The sequence below is a fragment of the Cyprinus carpio genome, unplaced genomic scaffold (assembly GCF_018340385.1).
Source record: "Cyprinus carpio isolate SPL01 unplaced genomic scaffold, ASM1834038v1 S000000527, whole genome shotgun sequence".
Lineage (NCBI taxonomy): Eukaryota > Metazoa > Chordata > Actinopteri > Cypriniformes > Cyprinidae > Cyprinus > Cyprinus carpio.
The window spans coordinates 46,172-64,144 of record NW_024873266.1 but is presented as its reverse complement, the minus strand read 5'-3'; the positions used below and the strand labels follow the sequence as shown (position 1 = coordinate 64,144).

The 17,973-nt window shown below is 37.5% G+C and overlaps 1 protein-coding gene across 4 annotated transcripts; it reads right to left on the bottom strand.

The window, feature by feature from the left end:
- Window positions 1-2,285: 2,285 nt before the first annotated feature.
- Window positions 2,286-17,141, bottom strand: LOC109047651. 4 transcript variants are annotated; one of them, XR_006158904.1, is made up of 10 exons: window positions 16,260-17,141; window positions 15,567-15,669; window positions 15,084-15,202; window positions 14,918-15,010; window positions 12,394-12,498; window positions 9,373-11,353; window positions 7,590-7,694; window positions 4,530-4,613; window positions 4,369-4,425; window positions 2,286-3,173 (listed from the first exon to the last, which is right to left on the bottom strand). XR_006158904.1 is itself a non-coding variant. In XM_042753934.1 (5 exons), exons 1-5 carry the CDS (start codon window positions 9,782-9,784, stop codon window positions 2,941-2,943), a joined length of 891 nt encoding a protein of 296 aa, XP_042609868.1. In that variant the 5' UTR covers window positions 9,785-9,821; the 3' UTR covers window positions 2,306-2,940. The 4 variants fall into 4 exon arrangements, 1 of the variants encoding a protein (XP_042609868.1); XR_006158906.1 differs by having other exon boundaries at window positions 2,289-3,173; window positions 14,918-15,007; XR_006158905.1 differs by lacking the exon at window positions 16,260-17,141 and having other exon boundaries at window positions 15,567-16,239.
- Between the last annotated feature and the right edge of the window lie 832 nt (window positions 17,142-17,973).

Below are 17,973 nucleotides of genomic sequence, written 5' to 3'. Positions count from 1 at the left end.
CCATGTCATTATTATATTGTCTGCTATATTGCTTTTTATGTATTAAATCCAGGCAATTGGTTGATGAAAAATGTATTAAAATTAAGATACAATTTATACTAAACGAAAATTCACCTTAAAGAAAATCTTTCTTCAAAACAAAACTTAAACTTGAAACTAAATGTGCTTATTTAATGGCTAAAAAACACGTATGCTACTACAGACTCTTTTTGTACAAATTGCAGCACATTCATTTAAATTCTGAATTTTGCACATGTAAGTTGAAAGGCATTTGTTTGTGCATAGTAACATATCTGTAACATTTATCAAGTTCATAATTGTGCGTGCATTTTTTAATTATGATCTTAATGAATAATACGACAAGGAAGAAGCATGTAAACTGCGTTGTTTGTTTATTCAGATATAACTGAATGGATCGTAAATGGATCTGAAATTCCGAATGATGAAGAAACGTAAAAAAATAAAAATAAAAAAGATAAACAGTGAACAATGATGAACCCAGAAAAGATGGCCTAAGACCGGTTTTTTTTTTTTTTTTTTTTTGCTGTCATAGGCAAGCAGCCGTGCCGCATTTTATGCACGAGACAAAGTCCAACACATATGTTGTCACTCCCCACGACTAGTTTAAAATGTTTCCATACCTCCGATTTTCCTCCAAACTTGCTCAAAGTTAATTCTCCTGTTTTAATTTTTTTTTTTGATTCTTCAAGCTCCATGTGGCACTTAAGCTACTGAATAGTACAGCACGCACAGCAGGTGTGATGCGTCACGCGTGCGAGACTGCGAATGCGAGTGTGGACGAGACGCTGCGCATGACACGTGATGTGCTTTATCAAGGGCCCGACCCGACCCGGCCCCTAGACCGTTCAAGCTACATACTCCAAACTCCGGTCAGACCCCCATACTCTTCCTACTCCATATAATATAACATCTAGTTCAAGCTACATACTCCAAACTCGGGTCAGACCTTCATACTGTTCTGACTTGGTGTGCTATATCTTTTCAGACTGGTTTGAGTTACGGTTTTCTTAAAAATTAATATTAAAAATCATAAAAATGCCCATAGACTTTCATTGACAGGATGTTCAGATGACCCAAGCTCCAAATCCCATTAGACTCAATCAAGCTTTGATGCTAATCAATTTAAACTCATTCAAACTCATCTCATCTCATCTAATCTATCTATCTATCTATCTATCTATCTATCTATCTATCTATCTATCTATCTATCTGACTATTTCTATCTATCTATCTATCTATCTATCCTAATAATATGCTAATCATGCTAAAATCATGCTAACAACATGCTAGTCGAATGCTAGTCATGCTAGAAAAACATGCTAGCAACATGCTAATCATGCTAGAAACATGCTAGCAACATGCTAATCATGCTAGAAACATGCTAGCAACATGCTAGTCGCATGCTAGTCATGCTAGAAACATGTTAATCATGCTAGCAACATGCTAATCAAACTAGCAACTTGCTAGTCGCATGCTAGTAATGCTAGAAACATGCAAGCAACATGCTAATCATGCTAGAAACATGCTAGTTGCATGATAATCATGTTAGAAACATGCTAGCAACATGCTAATCATGCTAACATCATGCTAGCAAACATGTTAGTCGCATGCTAATCATGCTAGAAACATGCTAGCGACATGCTAGCAACATGCTAATCATGCTAGACAAAAAAAACAAACAAAATAATCATGCTAGCAACATGCTAATCATGCTAAAATCATGCTAGCAACATGCTAGTCGCATGCTTGTCATGCTAGAAACATGCTAGCGACATGCTAGCAATATGCTAATAATGGTAGAAACATGCTAGCAACATGCTAATCATGGTAAAATCATGCTAGCAACATGCTAGTCACATGCTAATCATGCTAGCATGCTAGTCATGTTAGCAACATGCTAATCATGCTAGAAACATGCTAGCGACATGCTAGCAACATGTTATTCATGCAAGAAACATGCTAGCAACATGCTAATCATGCTAAAATCATGCTAGTAACTTCCTAATCATGCTAGCGACATGGCTAGTCACTTGCTAATTATGCTAGCGACATGCTAGATACCTTGCTAATCATGCTAAGTACATGCTAGTCACTTGCTAATCATGCTAGCAACATGCTAGCAACTTTTCTAATCATGCTAATGACATGGTAGTCACTTGCTTGTTATGCTAGCAATATGTTAATCATTGTCTTTTTTAAACTTCTTAAACTTTTAAATCTTTTTAAACTTTTCACATTTTCAAACTTTTCAAACTTTCTGGTCAGGCTTTCTCAAGCCAACTTAAAGTTTGTCTTGACAAACTTTTTTATCTAGTTGTTCATTAAAACAATATTCAATCAGAATGTTTATCACATCGTTGGAAAGCTTGTGTTGTGCAGTTTGAGTCTAGCCCAACCTCAGTGTTGTGCGTTGTTCGCAGTTGTTTTGATATGCTAATTAATGACATCACTGTGTGTGTTTAAAAGGTTACCAATGGGGACCTCACCTCAAACTTCTTAAATCAGCATCTTCATATAGGTCAACAGGTGCTACCTGCTACCACTACACACAACTGTATTACAAATGCATTCAAATTCAAATAAATTGCATTCAAATAAATTGTTCTTTGGCAAAAGTATTTCAGACTGATTTTATTTGTCATTGCTTTTGGACAAACATTTTGGCTGTAAAGTGCAACAGTTGAAACACTGAATCCCCTTGGACTAAACAAGTCCTTAATTTTTCCAAACTGAAAGGTTAACTCTCAATACCCCTCATGACAACGATGAGGATCTTATTTTTCCCAACAGCAGAAGAGAAAAGGGTTTTAAAAGAAGCGTACAAAAAGAGAAGAGGCGTACAAAAACAAGTGCAAAAACTTCTTACATCTTAGAAAGTGCTAAACTTCACTGACAAAGAAAAACTGAACGGAGCCATGATCACATTTTTTTTCTTTTCTCACACTCCCTCTTGAATGCTGTAATTCGGTTCTTGATATAAAACTTCACTGCTTCCCAGGTTCTATGTTTAAGCAATACCGGCGCTGACCTGATGCAGTCTTCACACTGCCTTTTCCCCGGTACCCTGCCAGATGTGATGCAATCCGAAAGTTTGTTCTCGACTGCCTTCACCTCCTCTTCTGTCCATTTTCTTTTTGGGCATCTTGACGCACCTAAAAATGAAAATAATTTTAACTTCACTTTCAAGAGAGACAATCTTTCGCCTTACTTTAAAAAGCTGAGTGTAGAGTATACGACAGAGGTAATGTACACTAGGACATCGACATTCAATAGCAAGTAGAGGAGTACCAGACCATTACTATTGAGACCTATGATATCTTAATTTATAGTACATCTGCAAAATAAATAAATAATTAAATAATAATAATAATTCGGACTGCATTCAATGCAGCTGCTGGCTAGGTCACAGAGACATGTGATTGTAGATGCAGTTTATGTGGCCTGTGCATGTGTGTCACATTCAGGCTGTGTGTTTGATTTATGTTATTAAAGGGTATGTGGCAATTGTAGCCATCCACTTCTTGTTTATCAAGTGTAAAGAAAAGTAAATATTGTACAGAATCACATGTAGAGGAATTTGTTAACTTTAGAAATGCATAGAGACAGACAAATTGTTTTTAATATTTCTTCTTGTGCTTCAGCAAACATAAATATATATATCCTAAATACAGTTAATGAAATCAAGAAATATTTTACATTAACTGGATTAACAGAGACCACCTCAAAGTGCCCCTATCATTGATCTTTAAAAATGACCTTTCATGCAGTGTGTAATGTAGCTGTATGTCAATGTAAACAGACCAAAAAGTTGTAAAGCTAAAAAAGTGCATCATAAATAGTCATTTTCTCTCAAAAGAAAGAGTCGACTTTGTTTAAACAAGTCATTTTTAGTTCGAATCCCACTTCGCAAAGTTCACACATCACAGGTTTGCATAATGTTAATAAATAAAGTTTGCAACACACATTTGCATAATGCCTAACTACATTCTGCGTGGACTTCCTTCAAAACTAGAACCCCCAAACACTGTAGCTCATTTGTGGATAACCAATCACAATAGACTGGGACATCTGACCAATCAGAGCAGAGCAGGCTCTTGGAAAGGAGGGATTTAGAGAGACTGATTCATACATCAAGTCGTTTGAGAAATATTGAACAATGTGGTGATATGCAATGTATGAGAAAATAAATGTTTTTTTACCTTGGATGCATGTAAACCTGTTGTAAGAGATCTCCAAAACAAAATTAGGAGCCTTTCAAATTACCATAATAGGGGCACTTTAATTAAAGTCGCAATAACTGTAACTAGGCAAGTCAGTTCTTAGCAGTGCACAGTCCTGACTCTTTACCTGAATTTGAAGGAGTCTCTCTCTCCTTTGCCGACTTGTGCCGAAACAAATGTTCTTCTGGAAGAACAAGCAATTAAACTCTTCAAAATTTGCCGCACTGTAACCAAAAGCTTCAATGATGAGCAGACAAGTTCATTTTCAGAGCACAGGTTTGGCTTTACCTGTAGATGTTGAAGGGGACTGACACTGCTGCTTTGGCGATGGCATCTCACTCTCATTTAAAGACTTGCTGCCAGAAGATTCCTCTGAAGGACAGAAAATAAGACTTCAACTGAATACCATAACCAAATGTAAGCAAACAGAAATACAAATGAAATACAGGTTGTACTAAGCAAGACAAGGCCAGGCCAGTCTATTCACACTACATATCGTTTATATAAACTGACAATTCAACTAATTATATGAGCACATTACATTAACTCAATTGGCGGACACTTTTATCCAAAGCGACTTATATTTAAGAAACAACACACAAGCTTTAGTTAAGTAGGAGACCTGGGAGTAACAATACATACTAATCTATTCAAGGACAGAGTGCAAGGAGATGGGTAAAGAAGTGCAGCGGAAACGTGAGTTAGGCAAGTTAGGGTGTTACAGGTGTCAGGAGAGGATGTGTTCTTGGAAGAGAGGAGCCTTCAGGAGATTCTTGAAAATAGAGAGGGATGCTCCTGTTCTGGATGCAGTTTGTAGCTTGTCCCACTATTAGGAAATTACAGATGAGAACAGTCTGGATTGAGATTGCTTTTGAGTGTAGGGATGGCATCACCAGACAATGTTGTTCATTGGAGGAATGGAGAGGCCGAGACGGAAAAGAAGCCTGTATGATCGTGTTTAGGTAGATGGGAGCAGACCCAGACGTCACCCTGTAGACAAGCATTAGTGACTTGAATTGGATTCGTTCCGCCATGGTTATCCAGTGCAGGTCACAAAGTAGTGGAAAGACATAAGCACCATCGCTTTCTGGACCATCTGTAAGGGTTTCACTGTGCATGCTGGCAGACCTGCAAGTAGAGCTGTTGTAGCCATTTGTCTGTAATAAGTTTGAAATGGAGTTTATTTATTATCTTGAAGGCTTGTGCAGACCAGTTGGCAGTGGTATGTACCACAATTTTAAAAATAAAATAGGATTATGCAGATGATGTAATTAACACCATCAGGCAGAATTTCTGTCAATAATTGTTGAAAAGCTGTAAATACAGTGGACCAAGCTTTATCTCTGTATGATCAGAAGATTCTTATGTCGACAAGGGCAAGTAAAAGGAAATTCGCGCCGATAATGGCACCCGTTTAGTCGGTGATAATTGGGAATTGAAAATTGCTTTGAAAGAGTTGAAACAAAGTAAAACTCAAACGGCAAAACGGCATTAAATGGACATTCAACCCACCTCATGGTGGCCATCATGGTGGTGTTTGGGGAGAGCTTAGTCCAGCAAATCAAGAAAGTGCTTTAACTCAGTAGTGAAACAGCAGATGCTGGACGAAGCCTTGCATTCAGTTTTATGCAACAAAAACAGTACTGAATGACCTTCCAATCATTCTAGATCATCTGAAGATGGAAGACTTCAAAGCATTGACACCCAATCACATCTTACAGCTCAAAGCAAAACTAGATTTACCATCTGGTCTGTTTAAGAAAGAAGACTTGTTTATTCAAAGATGCTGGAGACAAGTTCAATACTTAACTGCCTTGTTTTGGAAAAGGTGGGTGAAAGAATACCTCCCTTTAATGCAACAACAGCAGAAGTGGAATAAACCATGCCGAAACTTCAGCATCAGAGATCTTGTGGTTTATGAAGCAGCACCTACAAATTCTTGGCCCCTGGGATGCATTACACAAACGTTGGTTGATTCTAAAGGATTTGGTCATACTGTGCGCCTGGAGACTCAAACAAGTAAACTAGAAAGGCTATGTCTGTTAATGGAAGCAGTATGCTGAACTTTAGAGTCAAATATTTTTTAAACTTGTCTCTACTTTCACATGAACTCATAATACTGATAAACCTACCTCAAACACTAGGATTTTCGTTTGTTGGAATTATAAACTTAAGAAATGAAAACTTTTGCTTTTAATGAACTAAATTAATTTAGAGAAATGAAGACAGTGTTTAGAGTGGAGTGCATGCAAAATATGCTAATCGCCATTACCTGAATTAACAGCCTACTACGAAAAGCCGACACAAGGGCATTATTTTAGTCAAGGCAAGAGATAACCATGGGCTGTAAAAATTAAAACTGGTCAGTAAGTCATGATGTCAGCTTTCTCGCAAACTTGGTTTCTCACAACTGGTTTGGATTCAGGTCGTCATTCTGTGAGAGGAATTCAGAGACCTGTTTGAAAACCACTCTTTTGAAAGCCTCAGTTAAGAATGGGAGAAATGAAACTGACCGATATTTCTCAACTTCAGCAGGACTGAGGGAAAGTTTTTTTGAGCAGGGGAGCTACCCAAGCCCGTTTGAATGCGATACAAAAATGTTTCACTGGCTTCTGGAAAATTGATCATGTGTGATGGCTGATGCAATGGTAAAAGTAAAAGTAATGGCTTGGATGAGGGTTAGTAAGAATGGGGTCCAGTGGACATGCAGTAGGATGGCCACAAGTCTGTGAGCAAATGATGGAAGTGATACACAGTTGATTAGGAAGACAGATCGTCTCTGAGTGGCTCAGAGAATTGGTTACTAATGGCTGCCATTTTTTTCAGTCAAGAAAGAAGCAAATAGATCAACTGAGAGGTTAGTGGCACATTTTTGCAGCACTAATGCTGGATAAGGAAGATAGGAGTGAAAGGTAACCCTCAGATTTTCTCTCAGCAGCCCTGAGATCAGTATGCAGCTTTCAGATGGTATCAGTCAAAGGACACAGCCTGTCCAGACATGAGCTTAGTGTAGAGAGAGAGTCTCTGTGGGATCATTGACCTCTAGGTGAGGAAAATGTGTCAAGACGTAAAGCGGAGGCGACCAGTGAAAAGTGTGTGGGAGACAGGTTGCAGTAGAAATAAACCAGTAGTGGTGGAACAGAGGACTATTCCAAGAGTTCCTTACCTTTCTGAGTCAAAGGGCTGCAAACCTGTTTTATGCCAGATTATCAGGGACAGCCACAGAGATTTTTATAATACAAATACCAAAATCTAAATCTTTATTATTCTTTATTATTTAACCCAACCAAACTCATAATAGGTTACTTGTAAATGCAGGAATTCACATCAAATCACAGCTGACCATACCTGTAGATGTTGAAGAGGACTGACGGCACTTTTTTGGCTGTGGCAGCTCACTCTCACTTTCTTCATCCTCACTTTCAGAAACATCAGGATCTACATTCACTTTCTCTGCAGAAAAGTGTAGAAAAGCATTTGTTTCCATGCACCATATAAAAGTTGCATAAAAGAGTTCCTTGTAACTGAACTAAACAGTGGCAATATATAATACATGTGCATCTCAAATTAGAATGTTGTGGAAATGTTCATTTATTTCAGTAATTCATCTCAAATTGTGAAACTCGTGTATTAAATAAATTAAATGCACACAGACAAGTCTTTAGTTCTTTTAATTGTGATGATTTTGGCTCACATTTAACAAAAACCCACCAATTCACATCTCAACAAATTAGAATATGGTGACATGCCAATCAGCTAATCAACTCAAAACACCTGCAAAGGTTTCCTGAGCCTTCAGAATGGTCTCTCAGTTTGGTTCACTAGGCTACACAATCATGAGGAAGACTGCTGATCTGACAGTTGTCCAAAAGACAATCATTACACCCTTCACAAGGAGGGTAAGACACAAACATTCATTGCCAAAGAAGCTGGCTGTTCACAGAGTGCTGTATCCAAACATGTTAACAGAAAGTTGATTGAAAGGAAAAAGTGTGGAAGAAAAAGATTCACAACTAACTGAGAGAACTGCAGCCTTATGAGGATTGTCAAGCAAAATAGATTCAAGAATTTGAGTAAACTTCAAAAGGAATGGACTGAGTCTGGGGTCAAGGCATCAAGAGCCACCACACACTGACGTGTCAAGGAATTTGGCTACAGTTGTCATATTCCTCTGGTTAAGCCACCCTGAGGTGTCTTACCTGGGCAAAGGAGGAGAAGAACTGGACTGTTGCCCAGTCGTCCAAAGTCCTCTTTTCAGATGAGAACAAGTTTTGTATTTCATTTGGAAACCAAGGTCCTAGAGTCTGGAGTAAGGGTGGAGAAGCTCATAGCCCAAGCTGCTTGAAGTCCAGTGTTAAGTTTCCACAGTCTGTGATGATTTGGGGTGCAATGTCATCTGCTGGTGTTGGTCCATTGTGTTTTCTAAAAACCAAAGTCACTGCACCCATTTACCAAGAAATTTTGGAGCACTTCATGCTTCCTTCTGCTGAGCAGCTTTTTGAAGATGCTGATTTCATTTTCCAGCAGGATTTGGAACCTGCCCACACTGCCAAAAGCACCAAAAGTTGGTTAAATGACCATGGTGTTGGTGTGCTTGACTGGCCAGCAAACTCACCAGACCTGACCCCAGAGAGAATCTATGAGGTATTGTCAAGAGGAAAATGAGAAACGAGATCAAAAAAAGCAGATGAGCTGAAGGCCACTGTCAAAGAAACCTGGGCTTCCATACCACCTCAGCAGTGCCACAAACTAATCACCTCCATGCAACACCGAATTGAGGCAGTAATTAAAGCAGAAGGAGCCCCTACCAAGTATTGAGTACATGTACAGTAAATGAACATACTTTCCAGAAGGCCAAAAAGTTCACTAAAAATGTTTTTTTTTATTGGTCTTATGAAGTATTCTAAATTTGTTGAGTGAATTGGTGGGTTTTTGTCAAATGTGAGCCAAAATCATCACAATTAAAAGAACCAAAGACTTAAACTACAGTCTGTGTGCATTGAATTTATTTAATACACGAATTTCACAATTTGAGTTGAATTACTGAAATAAATTAACTTTTCCACGACATTCTAATTTATTGAGATGCACCTGTATGTATAAGAGCAAAAATTATGTCATGGGTTCTTACCATAAGGATCAAGGTTAATTTCATCAAGGTTTTTCCCCTTGAATTCTGATACTCTTCCCTGTTCAAGGGCCATCAGCACCTTGCTGATCTTTGCTAGTTGTAACGTTCCTTCAGGCAACCGGTAAAACTTCCTATGGACTCTTATATCATGTCCCATAAAATCTGCCAACTGGTCCAACTCAGTATCTGTCAGATTTAGGACTTTAGATAGCATTGCAATATGTTTCCGCAGCTTTGTGGATGACAAAGTCTTTGGATGTTTGGCTCCACACTGGTGGGCAACCTTCCTGATGCAGTCTGTACCTTTGTAGTATGATGTCTCAGTCAAGGGCTTTGCGAAAAAAAATATATTTTCATCCAGTACGCCACATGCTTGACGGTTCTTTACAAGTAGCTCCATGGAGTCCAGCATACTTGGGGTCAGGAGTATCGGCACTTTTCGGTCTCACTTGCCTCTAATTTCGACACGTTGGAAATGCTGACAGAGCTTCTGCTCAACTTCAGATAAAGCATCAGCGACATCGGAATGCAAGACAGATGTGTTTCGGAGAAGATATGAATTCAACCTCATTTTCGAAACTTCTCCTGCTCTCCTGCGATTAAACACAATTACATCACACAGAGTTACTTGTGCAAGATCTGACCAGTTCTTCTGACTTTTCTCAAGTTTGAGCTTTTCTTGGTACAATTCAGTTTGATTGCTGAGATGTATGTGCATTTTTTTAACATCCTCAGTGAAAGGGAGAAGTTCTGGAGAGTTCCATTTCGCTTCATTAAGCGTCTTCAAGGCTGAGGAGGACACAAATTCATTCCATTTTGTGGTATACATTTGCTTAAACATTTTTACATTTCGGACATCTTTTTCCTCTCCTGCAATCATTGCTTCACATTCTGCAATATCGGCCATTTTTTTAAGGTTGTGCCCCAGTTTTAATGCCAAAGATGGAATTGCGAAGACCTCATCTTCTTCTCGGAATCCCGAGGTATCTTTAACAGCCTTGATGACGTGATAGAAGTTTGTGGGTATGAAGAAGTCTTTAATACTCTGCAGCTTTCCCACTTTCCTAGCACACACCAACAGCCTTCCAGCCTCACGCATTTTAGTTCTGATGTATTCGTGCTTGGTTTTGTCGCTACCCATTTTGTTGCACAAGTGTTCCCCAAATTTGATGATGCATGCATCACTTTTAACTGCATATGTTACTTCATCTTGCTTCATGTCACTGATCAGTTTCCATAATTTGTTAGTTACTCCTTCAGGAACAGGCTGTGCATAAGCACAGAGTGCTTGAACTCTGGATCTACCTGGTTTTGTAACCTGGCACTTCTTGGCCAGGTTGCACCTTGACATATGCCTCCAAAGTGCTTTTCGTCGGAACAGCCCTTGGCAGTTCAAACAGTGCATGTAGTCCTTAACACTCACATGTTTAGCAGTGGATTGTTGACGTGGCACCAACACTCCTTTGCCACATTTCAGAACATTTGTGTTGTGTTCACGGTTCCCTTTATTCCTCAAAAGATCCAGATTAATCCTCCTTTCTTTAGATCCCTTTGGAAAAGAAAGAGCTTTTGCTACGTCCACCTCATTCTTATAAACTTGGGCCAAGTGTCTTGCCATTTTGCAGAATGGTTTGGAGCAGTAAAAGCAATACTGCTTTTTGTTGTACATTCTTTGGCCATATGCAGTCTTTTTCAGTTTCATTACGGAAACCTCACTACTACAATCATTGTCTGAATGAGTAGTTTTCTCCTTATCTTCAAGTGGGGAACATTCTTTGTCTGCATTCATGGATGAGGAAATATCAACATCCCCATCTAATGCCACATTGGGAGATGAGGGACTGGACAAAGGCTGTGGAAGGTTCTCTTCAGATTCTTCTGAACAGCTCTCCGATTCAGGCACATAATCATCTTCACTGTTGTCAATGCTGCTTATCGAGTCATCTGAAGTGGAACTGAAGTTCAATGATTTCTTGGTAAGCTGTAAATAAATAACCTTGCTTTAGTTTAAAACCATAATCAAAGTGGATATCTGTACGAAGGGTCCATTGTGAGTTCAGAGTATATCAGAGATTCAAATAAAAAGCCTACAAAATGTACAATAAAACACTTTGTACCACTTTCACAAACCTAGGGCCCTATCATACACCCGGCACAATAATAGACTGTGCCATTGACCAACTAAAACCTGGTCTAAAGTCAATGCCACAATATTATATATAAATAAATAAATATTGTGGCATTGACTTTAGACCATGGTGTATGATAGGACCCTAGGTTTGTGAAAGTGGTACAAGGTGTTTTATTGTACATTTTGTAGGCTTTTTATTTCAATTTTTTTTTTTTTTTTTCAACAGTTCAGGTATGCCCCAAAAACTTTTCCAATTGACTGTGAACTGATTATTGATTAATCTGCAGACACCACTTAGACAGCCAGCCATTGAGTGACGACTGTCTGCTAAGTATCCCAACACTCCTACGAATAAGCAAAGTGTATGCACGTTGTGCACCCGCCTATAGTCGCATATTACTAACGCGCTCTTTAAATAAAATATATATATTAATCAGATTAATCAATAATCAGTTCACAGTCAATTGGAAAAGTTTTTGGGGCAGACCTGAACTGTAAAAAAACAACAACAAAAAAAACAAATTGGTATTCATGAGTGTTAATTTTGTCAGCTAATTTTTAAATTAATCTTAGTCCTAGTCCTGTCAAATGTAACTTTTTCCATCGTTAAACTAGCAAAAGTGGACTCGGACATGCCCCAGGTGCACTTGTGCCGTGCGCTTTAGACCATGTGCTTAGATCGTTAAAATAGGGCCTCTTAGCTCACACTGCCATTGTCGTGTACTTCATGTTATGTCTAAGCTTTGACAAAAGGAGCTCGTGTTTAATTGCTTATAGCCATGATAACAAATGAGACAGTTAACAAACAACCTCAGTAATACAACTGATACTGTAGACTAAATGTAGACTTAAGACAAAATGATCAGCACACACAAGTGTGAGAAACTTACAAATACACTGTCAGTCATCTTTAGCTCTGGGATATCACAGGCTCTTGGTGATACAGAAGAACTGGGCAATTCTAGAATTACTGTATCTGTATCACTCTCCGTGTCCTGGACAAAGAGATAAATATAATCAAATACATTTTAATATAAGTTTACATGTCCCCTTACCTGCTTTACCAATATTAATCATTCTCAACTCGTTGCAAGGAAACCGTATTACAAATATTACTGCTTTTGCTTTGGGTTAAACTTGATATAAAAGGGATATGATATAAAAGGACATTAAAACATAACTTGAACAATACAGCCAATAAATGCTAACCAAGTTGAATAGCAACAAATTAAAATCAATGAATATGACAGACTCCAGTGCTAAAAGAGACAAATCTGTATATGTAGGCCCGGGGCGATATGGTGATATTATTGTATATCGATGTCTTGCAAGTATCGCGATGTATCGATAATCGCCTAAATAAATATTGCAATATCTAATAACATCGTCTATTCGAGCCCCGCCCCCGCCAGAGAACATAGCCAACACGCACAGTAAACACACATTAGTTTGGATGCACTTTATCTGACAGTAGCCTGTGATTCAGTAAGCTCAATTTAATTAAAAGATTAAAACAGTGACAGTTAAGATTTTCACAATTTTGGGGGGGATAAAATGTAATCAAGCAAATTATATATGAACTAATCCCTCTGTAAAATCCTTCAAGATATAGACAGGAATAAAAATGTAAAGTTTGGTGTAAGTGCTACCGAAGTGGAGATTTATGGCTCAGTGTAGGAGAAAGAACTCATTTAGAGAAAACATCTTTTAAAAATATGTATTGTAATTGAAATCTATTGACAAATAAATAAAGTGCTATAAAAGAAACACAGTGTATTTTGGTTATTTTCTTTCCACTAGTCTCAAAAAACACTTAAGAAAAACCAAAAAGCCCAACATCTCAAACTTGATAGGTGCATGAAAAAAAAAGATATTGCAATTTGATTTTAATTTAGCAAAGTCAAGCAATATTTGCTTAATATTGTCAATAGTGTGCAGCACAGTATGGGTATCGTTACCCTGCTGGAAAAATAGAAACAGAAATTCACAGAAATTCTTATGGTTTCCATTAAAACAATTACAAAATTTCTTTTAATAGTGTGTTTTGGGCATTACTGTGTACATCCCACCAATAGAACCCATCAAATACCAGTAGACACCATTATAGTTTACATTAAAGCCAATATAAATTACCATTATTACCCTTTTATTGTATTTTGGGAGGGGTTCTATTGTTTTTTTTTCAGCAGGGAATATTATAATGGTATTACTACTTTTACAGAATTTACTTTAAGATTAGTTTATTTGTGTAAATAAAGAACTGTATTTATTTAGGCAATTATTAAAGTATTACATAGGTTACATAGGCTGATTTATTCATTTTGAATTATTTGGGATTTTAAGAACAAGCGGGAAAAAGTGAAGCAGTGTAGCAAGCAGTTAGACTAAATTTACACTTGTTTTAAACGCGGAGTGAGGCGTGAGTTGACACAGGTTTCGCGCATGCATCAAAGCTTGTCCATACTGCCAGATGCACTCGTAGAGACTTGCGGTGTGGAGCGAGCGTGAGTATAACTGAGCGTTACGAGACAGGCTGCGTGTGTGCGGCAATCTGTAATGTGCTTTGCCTGTCCGTTTAATCCCTCAAGACATAAATGGCTGCGTTTACATTGATTTTGCGCCATAAAACCATTTTGAGATGCAAGTGCATTAAACCACTTACACAGAGTCGCACACAGCTGCATGCGAGCAGTCTTCACAAACAAGCGAGCGTCAGCATTTGAAATTGAAAGCAGCCTTCTGTTAGTGAGGTTCATATTTTAAATTTATAAGTCCACTGCATTCCAAACCACATAAATTATGACTTCGTAGAGCATTTGTAAGGAAAATACCTACGGGCGAGACTGCACACTTCAAGTGTAAAGCATCCTGTGCAATGAAGCCCGCGAATATCGTTATTATTCACTTCAACCTTTCTGAACTTTATGAAAGATTATTTCAGGGAAGTTTCGAGTTGTGTATGTGTGGGAGGAATTGAAAGCAAGCATGGTATGGTGTTTCTAAAGCAAACTCAGCGTCATCGCGCATCCGGTTAAAAACGAAGCTCAGAATCGATCCAGAATCGTTGGAGAGAAAATTGCGATGCATCGATTTATTGATTTCCAATTCAATTCAACAGTTGTCTTCACAAAACGGAATTCATTTCAAATACTGGGTAAGAGCAGTGTAGAAATTAACAACACTAACGTAACAACAAAGCTAATATTTTCTATTAATAATGTTTTCTATTAAGCATATATTAAGCAACATTTTATATTAAGAAGGGAAAACAAACCGTTAAATTTTAATTAAATTGAGCTTACTGAATCGCAGGCTACCGTCAGATAAAGCACAACCAAACTAATGTGTGTTTACTGTGCGTGTTGGCTATGTTGTCTCTGGCGGGGCAGAAGGGGCATTATGACAAATACTTACCACCGATTTCTTTGTAGACAGTGACTGTTTGGCTAGGTGCTTGGTAACATCTGAAGGCACGGAAATGTCCATATTTGCCTTTGAATCCTCCTGCTCAGGTTGAAAGAAATAGTCTGTTGTTATAAATTATTGCAATAGCTTTGAATTTTTAAAAACACACACTTACCAAGGATCGTTCTCTACAAATCAGCTGTAAGTCAAGGATGTCCTGCTTGAGGGGAGATGGGACCTCATCATCTGGGACCTGGTGGGGCATAACGATCCAGTACTTGAGGTTTCCTTTGCCTGAAATTGGCAAAGTTAATTTAATGCATAACTGTAATCATTCAAATCCTTTAGTTTCACTTTACTTTGCAGCTTCACATGCTTTAAGTGTATAGTGCATGCAATATTTGGTTTTATATGAATATTTAAATTTCTGTCTTGGCAAATATGTAGGCAATGTTTTTGTAAATATCTTTGTATAATCATAATAACAAAATATTTTACATTTAAACAAAACATTTCTTAACACAATACAACACAAACAATTCAACTGCGATATTATACAGATTATTATACGGACTAATGTGGGCAATGATTTAGGCTACTTCAATTTCCATGCATGAAATAAATAAATAAATAAATAATAATAAATAAAAAAAATCACCTTCTGTCTAGCTGATAGTCTCCTGGCGCATGCATCATGATGCTTTCTCAGTTTTGTGATGCGACGTTTAAACCTGCTGATCCTTTTGTTGTGTTTATTTGGTCTGTTGGGAAGATACAATAAACTCATTAACTGTACACCCCATGAACTCACCATTAGGCCACATACACCTAGAAGCGGCTATTTGCTATCAAATTAAGTAAAAGGAAGTAACGTTACTCTAACAAAACGTGATTTATTGTCTTTTGGATAGCGAATACGACGACTGACAAAATGAACAGTTAATAACCCCTGATACCGCGCTGATTCTGTAAAGCAGGCCTGAACATGCGCTTTGAGGTAACGTTAACGTTATCGTTAACGTTCAGAACGCACGTGCCTTTAGGTTAATGCCTTCAAATAAGTCTATTACAGTAACGTTAAACTAGGTTATATCCATTGAGTATTTATGTGAAGTCGATGTACATTCCTGTCTAAACTATAATTAACGTTACATTATCAAGCAAATTCGTTACCGAGCGTTAATTACGACACAAACCAACGCGCTTGATAGTTAACCTTAACTAGCCTTGCTAATTACCTAAAGCTACCTTAATCAGAAGCAGTAAGCTTAATCTGTTTAATTGATCTACCTCATCATAGTACGACTATTAATAGAATTCAAAATTTATATTTCTATAACAACATTCTTACCTTATTTCCTCCATGCTGCATCCATTAAAAAGGAATATCTTGGAGAAGATGTTGCTCGTGTCGCTGTCATCTCAAAATGGCTGTCAGGTTAAGTGAGTTCTGTACTCCAATTACCCTGCTGAAAAAAACAATAGAAACCATTACAGAAATTCTAATGGTTTCCATTACAAAACCATTACAAACCATCAGCAATTAACCATTAAAACCATTACCAAATGGTTTCCATTACGTAGTGTGTTTTTGGGCATATTCCATTAGGATTTATTGGTTTGTATAGGTTTCCATTACAAATTTGTATTGGTCATGATTTGCACATAATGGTTTCCATCACAATTTTGTAATGGTTCTGATGGTTCCATTACAAGTTTGTATTGGTCTTTATTTGCACATATTTAATGGTTTCCATCACAGTTTTGTAATGGTTCTGGTGTTTCCATTACAAGTTTGTATTGGTCTTTATTTGCACATATTTAATGGTTTCCATCACAGTTTTGTAATCGTTCTGGTGGTTCCATTACAAGTTTCTATTGGTCTTTATTTGCTCATATTTAATGGTTTCCATCACAGTTTTGTATTGGTTCTGATGGTTCCATTACAAGTTTCTATTAGTTTTTATTTGCACATATTTAATGGTTTCCGTTGCAGCTTTGTATTGGTTCTGATTTAAATGTTTACCTGATAACTGGTAATTAGGCCATTGATTAATTAAATAATTTTAATTATTAATACAACTATACACAGGTTTTGTCAAGAATATCATTTTTATTTATTTAAACTACATACCAACCTTTCAATAGCAAACAGTTCAGGTTGTTTTGCAAAGAATTAAGAATATGCACCTAAAATCAAAATTATTCACAGAATACTCAACATGGCTGGAATTAACACCTTGACCTCTTGACATTACATTTTTTTTAAATTATTGTTATTCATTAATGCATTATAGAAATACAGGAACTATGAACTGCGTTTGTGGCTTCATTGTAGCTGTCTTAGACCTGCAAAAGAGAAGGAAAAATTCATTAGGACAATGTACCACTTAAACCACATTACCAGTAAAAGTTGCAAAAACTTAGTTGTTGACAAAACATCATCATGTTTAAATTCATCCAACACTTTGGGTGCACTTTGAGCAGATTCAAATTCTTGATAGATATGAACTTTTGTCCATTACTCATTTTATGTTCATGAGTAAAACAACCACAGTTTGTTTTGTTCAGTGTCATGTTTAGGAGTATGGAAATGTAAAGCCAATGTTCCTACAGTAACAGACCAAAGTGAAACACTCTTGAACATATTTTAAAACAATTACACTTTAGAATAAGGTTCCATTAGTAAATGTTAGTTATTCCATGGTCTGTAGAGAGAGACACGCAGACTGTCTTTATATTTTCTTCTTGTTATTTCTTCTTTTCTGTTGTCATTAATTATTGTCAATTATTATTAAAAATAGATGAGGACCCCAACGATTGGCATTCCTTTCCTTCTCAAACAAACTGCATCTTTTTTAGCTCAAGTTTCACAATTTCCCCGGACCCCGTTAAAATAAAAGACTCAACATGCAGGGCTAAAAGCCCCGGATCTTTTGCACTACTAGCGACGCGGACGCGCCGACGCCCCTGGACATGCATACTACACGCAAGGGCTACAAAACAAACATTTTTATTTAAAACATTGTCTTACCTGCAAGCGACGCGCGAGCATCATCCCGCTG

Bases quoted from the DNA above. Each gene is read 5' to 3' on its own strand.
- LOC109047651 (XM_042753934.1), bottom strand. From the start codon at position 9,784: ATGCTGGACTCCATGGAGCTACTTGTAAAGAACCGTCAAGCATGTGGC. The intron at 4,614-7,589 runs GTATGGTCAGCT...TCTGTCCTTCAG, and splicing joins GTCCTCTTCAACATCTACAG to AGGAATCTTCTGGCAGCAAG. The intron at 4,426-4,529 runs GTAAAGCCAAAC...TTGTTCTTCCAG, and splicing joins GTCCCCTTCAACATCTACAG to AAGAACATTTGTTTCGGCAC.